The sequence below is a fragment of the Macrobrachium rosenbergii genome, chromosome 18 (genome assembly GCF_040412425.1).
Source record: "Macrobrachium rosenbergii isolate ZJJX-2024 chromosome 18, ASM4041242v1, whole genome shotgun sequence".
In the NCBI taxonomy this organism is placed as follows: domain Eukaryota; kingdom Metazoa; phylum Arthropoda; class Malacostraca; order Decapoda; family Palaemonidae; genus Macrobrachium; species Macrobrachium rosenbergii.
Window position 1 is genome coordinate 6,594,937 of NC_089758.1, and position 12,933 is coordinate 6,607,869.

General features: G+C 41.3%; 1 protein-coding gene across 1 annotated transcript in view; it reads right to left on the reverse strand.

Moving 5' to 3' along the window:
- Positions 1–8,546, reverse strand: part of Dolk (Dolichol kinase) — a 33,622-nt gene extending 25,076 nt beyond the window's left edge. Inside the window, 4 exon segments of the mRNA XM_067120207.1 lie at positions 131–254; positions 532–655; positions 6,721–6,888; positions 8,415–8,546. Coding sequence (XP_066976308.1) covers positions 131–254; positions 532–655; positions 6,721–6,760 — 288 coding nt within the window. The 5' untranslated portion in view covers positions 6,761–6,888; positions 8,415–8,546.
- Between the last annotated feature and the right edge of the window lie 4,387 nt (positions 8,547–12,933).

The window sequence follows — 12,933 nt, forward strand, 5'->3', positions numbered from 1 at the left end:
AAAATCAAGCTCCAAAAAATTGTAACGTTTCCTAAGTCCTTTAAACATTCAAGTAAATTACGTTCTATGATACTGTTTAAATTCTTAAGTTATCAGAGTAATAGTACCCCACGGTAGATATACGACTCACCTGAATAGCCAAAAGAGACAAGAGTCTTGGGGGAGGTGTGCACTGCATAAAGGTAGCATAGAATCCAGGGCTACATGCCAATGGCACCAACACAACAAGCCATAGTCCTGACGATGCCCCTGCCCTGTTGAGCCAAAAATCATTAAGCAATATAATGGGAAAGCATCAACATACTGTACTTAACTTTCATGTTTTCTAACTTACTGGAGTAGATGAAAAACAAATTTCCAGAAACAAAAATTTAATAAACTGTACTGCATTATAATAACTAAATCCTTTGAATGTGAACCTGAATTACCATGTCTGAGATATAAAAACTTGAATTAATATTTTAAATTACGTATACTGTATAAGCAATTCTAAGGTTTCAAACCTGCCAGTAAGGCAAATTAAGTTCTTACCTAGTAGTAAGACTGTCTAGCCATAGTGGCATCACAGTGGGCAACAGGGAAAACATCTTTGCAAACTGTTGATGGCAAAGACTTGAAGTCAACGCTTCCTCTTCTATTTCATGAATGTGCTGATCTGTTGAGAGTATTTAACTAAAATTAACCTGCAAAGCTGTAAATATATACCTTTGACTTTTATTAACTTTTTCTTTTCATCCTGAAAATCAATATTTTGGCAAGAAAATTTACATAAACCGTAATGCCCTTTGATAAAATCTCCAAAATACAACCATCCTAACTTATGCTATATACCCTTTAACAAAGGAATTCAATGTGAACAGGATGTGGAGACCTAGGAGAGTACATTTTCGTTTCATTAAGTAAAAACTGTAATTTCCTAAGTCATTTCTTATTCCTCAACAAGCAGCACAATCATTGCCAACTCTCACTCTTTTGTTGATCATGAGGTGCATGTTGACAGCAGTTCACTGACTGTCATCTGTTTGATTGTTCCATTACTTCTATCATTTAGATGGCCTTGGCTGACAATTGTGACATCAGCCATCACCTGAAGATATCTAGTCCAATGTTCTTTGCCATCAGCCACCTAACTTCTTCAACTGTGTGATCAATGCTTTTTACAGAGTCCCTGCCTAGCATCTTGTTATCCTTCAAAGTGTCACTGTTGACTATCTAGCCACTTTATTTGTCAATCATCCAGATGCTGATAATCTTCCTTTAGAGAATTCTCTGTAACAAGCTGATACCAAACATCATGTAATTCCTAACCAACTAAACCTCACTTTCCCTGATAACTTATTGAGCCACTTCCTGACACTCTAATCATTTTTTCTGAGTCATTGTTGAGTATCTAATCCATCTAAAAAGGGTTGATCCTTGACATCTATTACCTACCTGTCAGAGAATCATCTACATCAATTTCTGATGACTTATCTCATCACATTCTCACTCTACAAAGTGGTAAACTATTTTGAGATTAGAACTGTTCTACTCCTTTATCAAGACCTGGCTGGTGGAGTCTTATCTGATCATAGCCATCAATAACTCGTCTATTGCTGATAAATGCTCTACCTATGCTATCCATTACTGACAGACTAATCAGGCACTTGACACACCTCTAATCTCATTCACTTATCATCGAGTCTTACCTGTATGCTGGCCATGGTCACTAAGCAACTGAAATCATCAACCCACACCTAAGGTTATCCCATTATCGTTAATTCTCAGTTGAATAAAACTTCATATGGTAACAAAAGTCTCCAGATATACTATAATTGTTAGAGCTTAGAGCAACAATCATTTTGGTTGTTTAAACAGCACACATGTCTAGATTATTATCATCAACAAGATTCCCCACATTATATTATCCAAACAGTAAACACCACCCAAGCTGCATTTTGCCAGGTGTCTCATCACGCACTGACTTCCAGTGCTATCCAATAGCAGCTTGACCCTAAGCACTCTTGTAATCATATTATATAGCCCATCGCTACCTTGCTTGGACTCTTTCTCTCGCCCCACGCCCGAGTCTGTACGGAGAGAGGTTTCTCCTGTACCAGACTGGGGTACTCGGGTCTCCTTGGAAACCCAGGTACTCGGAGCGACTCGTAAGCGAATGTCCGACTTGGACCCGCTGGCCTTAGAAGCAGGTTTCTTCGGCGCAGCAGGGGAAGTGCGGACTGTGGTGTGCACGCCCTTGGCTCCTGATACGACTGACCTGGGGGCCAGAGCAGCGGTTCCCTGATCCGTGGATCGGGAAGAGCCAGCGAGAGATCCCACTGCCTTCCCTGTGGAAGGAGGCAGTCCCTTAGAGGTCTCGATGCGACACCTTGGGGGGGGGGGAGGCAGGCTTCTTCTTCTTCTTTGGCTGGGTAGCCTCAGAAGGGGAAGAGGAAGAAGAGGCAGCACACAAAAACGACAACAACGAAGACGAAGACGACGACAACTTTCCCGATCTCTTCTTTGACTTCTTCTTTGCCATCTTCCTCAGGATCGAGGTCAGGTCCCCAAACCATGCAGGAGCAGCCAAAGACACAGGAGCAACCAGGGGGAGCCATAGCAGCAGGCACAACCCGGGCAGCGGAGATGGTGCTCGGGCCAACAGTTGCTGGGGCAGATACATTCACGTGGCAGCCAGAAATGTCCAGGTGAGGAGCCAGGGTTGAAGGCACGGGTGGCATGTGAACAGCCAGGCCGGGCCGAGAGACTGCAAAGCGAGGAACCGGGACCATTGTCATAAATGAGCCAGGGTCAGCAACTGGAGCAGGCATTGTTACATACAGCACCGACGACGTCACCATATAAGAAGGACAGGGCGAGATAGCGAGGCCAGGAACCCAGGGGGCAGCGGTACAGGAGGGTGAGTGGCAGGGGTAGCCGAGACCTGAGTGTCTAGATGCGAAGCCACCGTCACAGGTAGCTTTCCGAATGCTGACATGGTGACAGTTGTGGTGGTGGAAGCGGTAGCCGAGTGGGTTGTCACTGGAGCGCCAGACAAGTGGGACACCAGGCCCTCCAGTGATGGAACACCAGGTAGACCCAGGTGTAGCCAGGCAGAAGATAAGTCCGATACCTGGTCCATAGAAGGTGCTTCCACCCCCAAACCTGAGGATACAGTCGGGTCAAAGTGGGAAGCCTCCACTCGCTCCAGGGAAAAAATTTCGCCCCCAGAGTGAGAGGAGGCCCCAGAGAGGATGTCCTGAGCAACCGCTCCCCCACGCCCTTCCACACCTGATGAAACGAATGAAGAAGGGTTAGGGGAGTCCTCACCTGAGGGAGAGGGAGCAACCAGGGAGGAACGATCCCGACGGATTAGCCACCACTGGAGTCGTCAGGGGCGTGTTACCCTCGGATGATTCCTTGGCGGGCTTCCGACGGTAGCGTCTCCTCCCTTCGAACCTCTTCCACTGCTCAGGAGACCAGACACAACACTCACTACAAGGAGCGCCGCGCAAACACACGTCCCCTGCAAGTTGGGCAGAGGGCGCGTGGGACCGTGTCGATGCTAGATCAAAAAGTATTACATCTTTTGCCTCCTACCCCAGGACACACGCTATGGATTGGAGGGCTTAGAAGGCTCATCAACATTCATTATAATAGAAAAGCAATGAAAAATCCCACCGGGAAATTTGAAGGGCAGTCAGGCAGAGAGCGAAGAACAATGTCCGAATTCTATGACAGCCGAAAGCAAAATTGGAATGTTTACATCCAGGCAGGTGGTACTCCCGCCTCCCGGACGGTAGTTAACTGCCTAACCACCTTGTTCGAAAGTTCAACAGCCGTTTCCAGCCTAAGCTGAAAGTAATTCTTAATGTAAAGGATCGAGGGTTTGTATATAGTGTAGGAACAAACTGTGATTAAAAATGTTATACAGCACTGTTCTTTAAAGTGTTATGCTTGAAATGATATTTTTATGATAAAATAAAGTTTTATATATACTTACCATGTAACTACATAGCTATTAGTTTCACTTAACCGTGGCAGTTCTAAATTTGAAATTCACGGTAATGCACTATTGTTTTAGTGTAGGTAACTAGACCCGGCCCACTACTGGGGAAGAATAGTTACAACAGTGCTGAAGAGCCCAATTTGTTTGTGCCCTTGTGCCCTATGTCCATGAGAGGGGAGGTAGGGGGGCTTTGATCATGTAGTTACTTGGTAAGTATATATAAAACTTTATTTTATCATAAAAATGTCATTTTTATATAAGTAACTTACCAAGTAACTACAGTACATAGCTGAATCCAACATTGACAGGAGGTGGGAATAATGGACATTTTCCTTCTAAAAACACTCATTAAAGGAGATGAATTTGAGATAGAAAGGTAGCTAGTATTGGTGTAATGCTTGTTGTAACCTTACCTGGTGAGGGAGCTGCAGCAGGAAGATAGTGCCTCTGGATGGTGCTCATCTCAACCTGTAGTGACGTGAGAGTCATCTCTACTTCAGTGGGAGAACCTTGCAGTTGAGGAGTACTCTGAAGACTGACAAGGCCTTTACAAAACAAATGCACTTGCCCTGGGCGCAGTACAATGAATACAACCAGAAATTTGTTACCACACAATACTAAAACCATCACCCAACCATTAAAAACAATGGCTGGTGGGTACTCCTGGTACACAGCACCACCAGGCATCCCAAAAACTCACCATCCTTTAACAAGGCGAGGAGATAGAGGATTGGAAGGGATATCCTCTATCCTTCTTCCCCCAATACCATGCCAGCCACGGCCAATGGGCCTAAAGTACTGCAATTATTATAGACTATCTCCACATCACGCAAATAATGGGAGGTGAACACTGATTTTGACTTCCAGTAAGTTGACTGGAGAATCATGGATAGCGACAAGTTGTTCTTAAAAACCAATGAAGTGGTGACTGTTCTAATCTCACAAGCTTTTACTTTAAAAACAGGGAGATTGTCTTCTTGAATCTTTGAGTGTGACTCGGAAATAACACTCTTTAAAAAGAAGGCCAAGGCGTTCTGAGATAGCGGTCGTGATTGGTTTTTTACCGAACACCACAGATTCTGAGAGGGACCTCTAGTCCCTTTGGTCCTATCTAAGTAGTACTTAGTGTTCTAACTGGGCAAAGAATTCTCTTCTGGTCTGCTGGCCCAAGGATATCTAACACTCTTGATCATGCATGAACGAGGCCAAGGGTTGGACGGGGTTTCGTTCTTTGCCAGGAATGCAAGTGTGAATGAGCAGATCACATCTCCTGCAAAAAACCCACTCGCTTACTGCAGGTGTGTAATTCGCTGATCCTCTTTGTTGCACCTAAACCAACTAAAAAAGAGAATCTTCTTCATTAAATTTCTCAGCGATAAGGCATGAAGGGGCTCAAATGGAGGGCCAGAGAGCCATTTGAGGACAACATCTAGATTCCAGGCAACTGACATAGACTTCTCTTGCTCGGAAGTGTCTAGGGACTTAATCAGATCGCTTATGTCTTGATTAGCAGACAAATCGAGACCTCTATGTCTAAACACAGAGTTTAACATGGACCTATCACCTCTGATTGTAGAGGTGGCCAAGCCTTGAGAGGACCTCAGAAATGTTAAAAAATCGGCGATCTGTGCTACAGAGGTTTTAGAAGACGACACACCATGTCTTTGGCACCAGTCATGAAAGACTGTCCATTTCGCCTGGTAGACATTAGCGGCAGACTGATGTCAGCACTTAGCGACTGCTTCTGCAGGTTTTCTTGAAAAGCCCTTACTCTGAAAAGCTCCCTGACAGTCTAAAGCCTGTCAGAGCGAGAGCGGATAAGCCTAGATGGAAGCAATGGAAGTGAGGCTGCTTGAGAAGGCTTCTCTTCTGAGATAGAAGTCTGGGGAAGTCTATTAAGAGACTGAGAAGGTCCAGGAACCACTCCTTCTGTGGCCAAAACGGAGCTACACACATCACAGACACATTGGGGTGGGTCAAGAACTTGTTTACGACTTCTCTCACCATGCTGAACAGTGGGATGGTGTAGGCATCCAAGTCTGACCGGTCCTGGAGCATGGCATCTGTCACCAATGCCTGAGGATCTGGGGCTGGAGAACAGTAGACGGGGAGGCGATGGTTCATCAATGTTGCAAACAGGTCTACTGACTGTTTTCCCCACCGTTTCCACAGGTTGGTGCACACCTGTGGATTCACCGATCATTCCGTCAGAAGGACCTGTTTGCAGCAACTTAACTCGTCCGCAAGAATGTTTAACCTTCCCTGGATGAAGCGAGTTATTATCCTGGTATGTTTGATCTCTGCCCAGAGAAGTTATGTTATGCGTTTGGACATTAGGAGTCTGGACACAGAACACTTTGACACTCTACGTTCAGACACTGGGCACTCAGACAACTTGGATGAGGAATGCTGCATCAAAGACTGACTCTCTGTCACCAAAGTGTTATGCGCAACCTGCTCAGTCAGTGCCATTGAACACCAGCACCCATCAACTCTATGGTCAGGTTTATACTTACACATGCTGAATTTGCTCTCAACCACCACCACAATGTAATCTTATTTGCTAATAATATATTAGAACAGATATCGTGACAAAACTTATTCTAGTCAATGCTGATGTGAGCACCTAAATTTCAGCAGCATTCATTCATGGTTTCTCGAGTCATATTTTCCAACAATTTTGACCTTTCAAAGAGCAAACCATGCCTACAGGAAAATTTTTTCATGCTTACCCGTAATTTCAGCACTTTCAGGATCAACTGTCAACTGCATCCACAGGCTCCCATGAGCTAAAATAAGGAATGGTAATGCTCTTGTGAACTTAAGACTTGGTACCTTGCTTAAATAATAAGGCTCATTTTTCCCTTCAGCCCCATCAACACCACACTAACTTCTTTGACCTGCAGAAAGAAAATTAACATGAAATTCTAACATGAAAATGAAGGTGACATTTCCAATACTAAATTTTTTGTTTATCATTAATCATCGTTACTTTATTTTTATCTTGCATCTATAGATTGACAGGACCCCTGAGCCAACGTGGTGTATCTGAACTCCCACTCTACAAAAACTTTTGCGAACCACGTGCTGCCCTATAGACAGAGTGGCACAGGTCTGAAGGTACCTAGTAACTGGGTTACTTATAAACTGAAGGCCTCAAACAATAACTTTTCCACCACCACTCCATCCCCCCAACCATGTTAAAAGGGAGAGCAGAGGGTTTCACACTTTCTGACCCAAAGCTGTAAGATAGGGTGCCTGACTGGGAAGTCTACCTGCATTGGACTCTTGTTCAAATTACAGGAAATTCTAAACCTCACTGATGCAATATTACATTTATCTCTTAAACTGCTTTCCAACACTACAACATAGCTTCAGAGAATCACTGGGCATGACTAGCAATGCTATATACTAAAATGATGAATAGGCAGAGGATTTGGGGTTTTCAGGAGTGCTCCATGTCTTCACCTCTGGTTAACTTGTTACAAACCCCTCAAAGTTTAGTTCTTGAGGCCAGGGTAAATTTAAATGGAGACAGAAAGAGGACAACAAATAACCATGGTATTTAAGCCAACAAATATTGTTTCTCTGTAATTTATGGCACCCTAGGTTTGGAGGGGGTGGGGTGGATTTCAGCACTCTCCAGTCAGGCAAGACTTGGAAACCAAGGAGAGGTTTGGTTAGAATGCATTTCTGTGTTTCACTTTAGATTTACGGCCTCTAGCCTAAGTTCTGGTTGGAGAGCCCAGTAGGACCCAGTGCCCCAGGTTGGATTAGGTTAGGTTAAACAAGGTTAGATAAGGTTGCATTCCTGTATTTCACTCATTTTGACCTTCCCCAACCCTAAAACGCCCCCAGTTCCCTTGTGTTAACTACCCACTTCACATGGAAGAGAACATCAAATTCATCAAAATCCCAGCAAAAACTACCAGAAAAACTCGTCTATATTTAACTTCATTATTTGAATCTATTTGATCCTCATGCCTAACCAAGAGGGTTCACTCTTTAAACTATATCACGATGTGCTGACGACCAACACCTCCTTCAATCCTGTGTAAATTTCACTCACCCAGAATGCTCTAACTTGATCTAATCTCTGGTCGGTCACCATATATCAACCTGCCTCTATCCCTTAGCAGGCTACCTTAGTTAACGTTAACCTACGCTATTTGGTCTTGACGGCAGCTTCGCATAGCCGCATTTTAAAACTGAAAATTGTCTTATCCCTTGCGTCCCCATTAACATGTTAAAAATATTACTTTTAAAACATCATTACAACTAATTACATGTAACAAGGTCCCGATACCTAAGTTCGTTCACGGCATCGGCTCGATTAGATTCGGTTTACCGTAAACTGAACTTCAAGGATTAAGAACTCTAATAGAAAACAGTAACTTGAGCAATAGAAATAAAAATGTAAATTTACCAGAAAATCCGGAAGTGGGTTTTCAGGTGCGAATCAATACAGCAGCTGTTACCCTAAGTAGTATACCACAATGTAATCACATCATGCAGTAGTACTGTCATAGTAGTAGTAACGGTAGTAGTAGTAGTAAGTGGGGTTTTCATGTGAAACGGCTCCTTTGCTCGTTCCATTCCTCCTACTTTGTGTCTGTTTAAGGTGATTGTCTCTGTAATATCACAAATCTTTTATTAATTCCTTCCTATTTTCAACTTCTTCCTTCGCTAGACCTGCAAACAGAAAGGTGTTAATTATCAATTCATCTTTATTTTTTGATAATCCTGGTTGACCCTATGGTTATGCGGAAATTTTGGCAAAATGCTTCTCCAATAAATGTTCCAAGTTTTATCAAACTAGTAAATTAGAAAAATAGATATTTGGGAACAAAGAATTAAATGGCAAAATAAATCAACATAAATATTCATTTGGAAACTAACAAAAGAATAATTCTCTTTTTGTGCACCTGAGTGAAAAATCATATGGACTCGAATGATCCCATAGTAGTATAGTAACCCGATGTAAAAATGTCGTTTCAAGGAAACTCATAAAGTCTACATTTACACAGCTAACAAAGAAAAATAACACGAATTTAACCCCGGGTCAAAGCACTCTCTTGACCCCTTTCTACACAAGATGTTCAAAGGGGATTGAGAGGAGAAACTAAAGAATCTCAGTAACTTTTGTTATGTCCTTTGCATCTCCTTAATTTTTCCAATTACGTGAGCTAATCATAGACAGCTGCTCCTCACCTGAAGACCTTCATCAAAGGGTATGACCTTTGGATGCATTAAAATGGTTATATGGCCCAGTTAATCTTGATATTTGTCTGTAAAACCGAGTCTTTGTAAACTTTTGTTGCACTGTGTGTAGTTTGCTTGAAAGTGCCTCAGAGTAGGGACAAAAGGCCGTGCATTGCGCTGTTTTAAATTCCTCGTTGCCATATACTGTACTTTATATATATATATATATATATATATATATATATATATATATATATATATATATATATATATATATATATATATATATATATATATATATATATATAACTAAAAGGGCCTCATTCAAACTCGATGGTATCTAATGGAGTTTTTATTCAAAAAGTTACAAGCTTTCTTGGACAAACAGTCCTCATTATCAAGTATCCGTACAATGAGCAGACGTATAGTCCGGCTGTATTTATATCTGTGTGCTGGGTACTTTTAATCCTATAATCGCCTAGCTCTTCCTGTGTGACCTCCACCCCCTCTTGACCTTGGTCTTTCTCTGATCCCTCCTCACAGGCAATCGTTTTCCGTGCGTTCTCTTGCGTTTTTTCTTCGTTTCCTTGCTACTGTGGAGTATACGATTTTTCTAGATATGCTGTCTTCAAATCCGTTTCCGGTGTTCCCTGCCATCGTGTTGTTGGCGCAAGTTATGAAGGCGTTCTCTACAACCAGTCTAGATGTTTTGTTGGTGTTCCTGTACAGAAAACTCATATTTTCCCAGTCTATTCTGTGATCATTTTCCCAACAGTGTTTGGCAACTGCCGACGTCTGATTATAATGCCTTATGTTCTGCAGATGTTGTTTGCTTCGCTCTTTACATGATTTGCCAGTTTCGCCATAGTACCCTTCTTCACAGTCTAGACACGCTGCCATATAAACCCTCCCTCTAATCTCTTCCCCCTCTACCGACTTTTTGTTTCTAACTATTTTATTCCTAATGGTGTTTTGTAGCTGCTTATCAGTTTGAAATTATTTAGCTTCCTGTTGATGGGTGCAATAGAGTTGTTGTCTGGGACTGTAATTATTTTCTTTCCTACCAAATGTTCCTTTTCTATCCTTTCCCTCTCCCCAAAATAGTTTTTCCTTGCTTTGATATGTGCCCACTCCCACCAATACTTAGGGTAGCCTAATCTCCTAAAACTCTCCCTCAGGTAATCCAACTCTTCGTCTAAAAATTCGGGACTGCAAATCCTATAAGCCCTGATGGCCAACCCTGTCATTAATCCTATTTTTATTTCTTTCCTATGACTGGAGAACCTATGTATGTATGAATTGGTGTGTGTTTTCTTCCTATATACCTTGAATTTTGAATTCTCCCCTACCCTCTTGACCAGGACATCCAAGAAAGGAATTTCTCCCTCCTTCTCTTCTTCTAATGTGAACTTGATGTGTTCATTTAGTTTATTTATGTTTTCTAAAAACTTGTGTAGATCTTCCCTTTTCTCCCTTGTAATTGATCAAGATGTCATCCACGTATCTTACCCATTTTACGATATTTAAGTTCCCTTTATTTACTTTGCCCACCTCTTCCTTTTCAAACCATTCCATAAAGATATTAGCTAGAATTGGTGAAAGACTTGAACCCATGGCCACGCCATTTTTTTGTATATAATGGTTTTCGCCCCACTTGAAAACATTAAGGCTGGAGAAATTTCTTTCCAACAAAATGGGAAAATGGGTAGGCTTAGTATCCGAAGGGCATTTAAAACATAACATGAACCTGATAGATGAATTATCCAAAATTAACGTAAAAGACTGCAAATTTGCAAGTTTGGATGTAACTTCCCTGTTCACTAACGTACCAGTAAAGACGACGATGGAAATAATAAAAAAGAATATGGAGGAGGGGGTCTATACATGCGACATAGATCATGAAGTTTTAATAAAAATGCTAACAGCGGCCCTCAGTGTTAATGTTTTCAAGTGGGGCGAAAACCATTATATAAAAAAAAATGGCGTGGCCATGGGTTCAAGTCTTTCACCAATTCTAGCTAATATCTTTATGGAATGGTTTGAAAAGGAAGAGGTGGGCAAAGTAAATAAAGGGAACTTAAATATCATAAAATGGGTAAGATACGTGGATGACATCTTGATCATTTACAAGGGAGAAAAGGGAAGATCTACACAAGTTTTTAGAAAACATAAATAAACTAAATGAACACATCAAGTTCACATTAGAAGAAGAGAAGGAGGGAGAAATTCCTTTCTTGGATGTCCTGGTCAAGAGGGTAGGGGAGAATTCAAAATTCAAGGTGTATAGGAAGAAGACACACACCAATTCATACATAAATAGGTTCTCCAGTCATAGGAAAGAAATAAAAATAGGATTAATGACAGGGTTGGCCATCGGGGCTTATAGGATTTGCAGTCCCGAATTTTTAGACGAAGAGTTGGATTACCTGAGGGAGAGTTTTAGGAGATTAGGCTACCCTAAGTATTGGTGGGAGTGGGCACATATCAAAGCAAGGAAAAACTATTTTGGGGAGAGGGAAAGGATAGAAAAGGAACATTTGGTAGGAAAGAAAATAATTACAGTTCCGGACAACAACTCTATTGCACCCATCAACAGGAAGCTAAATAATTTCAAATTGATAGGCAGCTACAAAAACACCATTAGGAATAAAATAGTTAGAAACAAAAAGTCGGTAGAGGGGGAAGAGATTAGAGGGAGGGTTTATATGGCAGCGTGTCTAGACTGTGAAGAAGGGTACTATGGCGAAACTGGCAAATCATGTAAAGAGCGAAGCAAACAACATCTGCAGAACACAAGGCATTATAATCAGACGTCGGCAGTTGCCAAACACTGTTGAGAAAATGATCACAGAATAGACTGGGAAAATATGAGTTTTCTGTACAGGAACACCAACAAAACATCTAGACTGGTTGTAGAGAACGCCTTCATAACTTGCGCCAACAACACGATGGCAGGGAACACCGGAAACGGATTTGAAGACAGCATATCTAGAAAAATCGTATACTCCACAGTAGCAAGGAAACGAAGAAAAAACTTAAGAGAACGCACGGAAAACGGTCACCTGTGAGGAGGGATCAGAGAAAGACCAAGGTCAAGAGGGGATGGAGGTCACACAGGAAGAGTTAGGCGATTATAGGATTAAAAGTACCTAGCACACAGATATAAATACAGCCGGACTACACGTCTGCTCATTGTACGGATACTTGATAATGTGGACTGTTTGTCCAAGAAAGCTTGTAACTTTTTGAATAAAAACTCCATTAGATACCATCCAGTTTGAATGAGGCCCTTTTAGTAATTCTACTAATGCACAGAACAATTGTGTATGTGATAAAGTTAATATATATTTATATGTATATATATATACATGCATGCATTATATGTATGTATATATATATATATATATATATATATATATATATATATATATATATATATATATATATATATATATATATATATATATATATATATATATATATATATATATATATATGTGTGTGTGTGTGTGTGTGTGTGTGTGTGTGTGCGAACGTGTGTGTGTGTGCAGTGCTTACTTGTACAAAATTTAATCAATCCTTTTGCTATTACAGGAAATTCTAAAACCTCATTGATGCTGTAATGCATTTATTTCTTAAGCTACTACTTGCTTCTTAAATTGTATTTCTATATTCATTACATTATTCTAAAGTTATTATTGGGCTCCCATCCCTCCCCCAAGCAAAATTCCTGACTGCTCCCT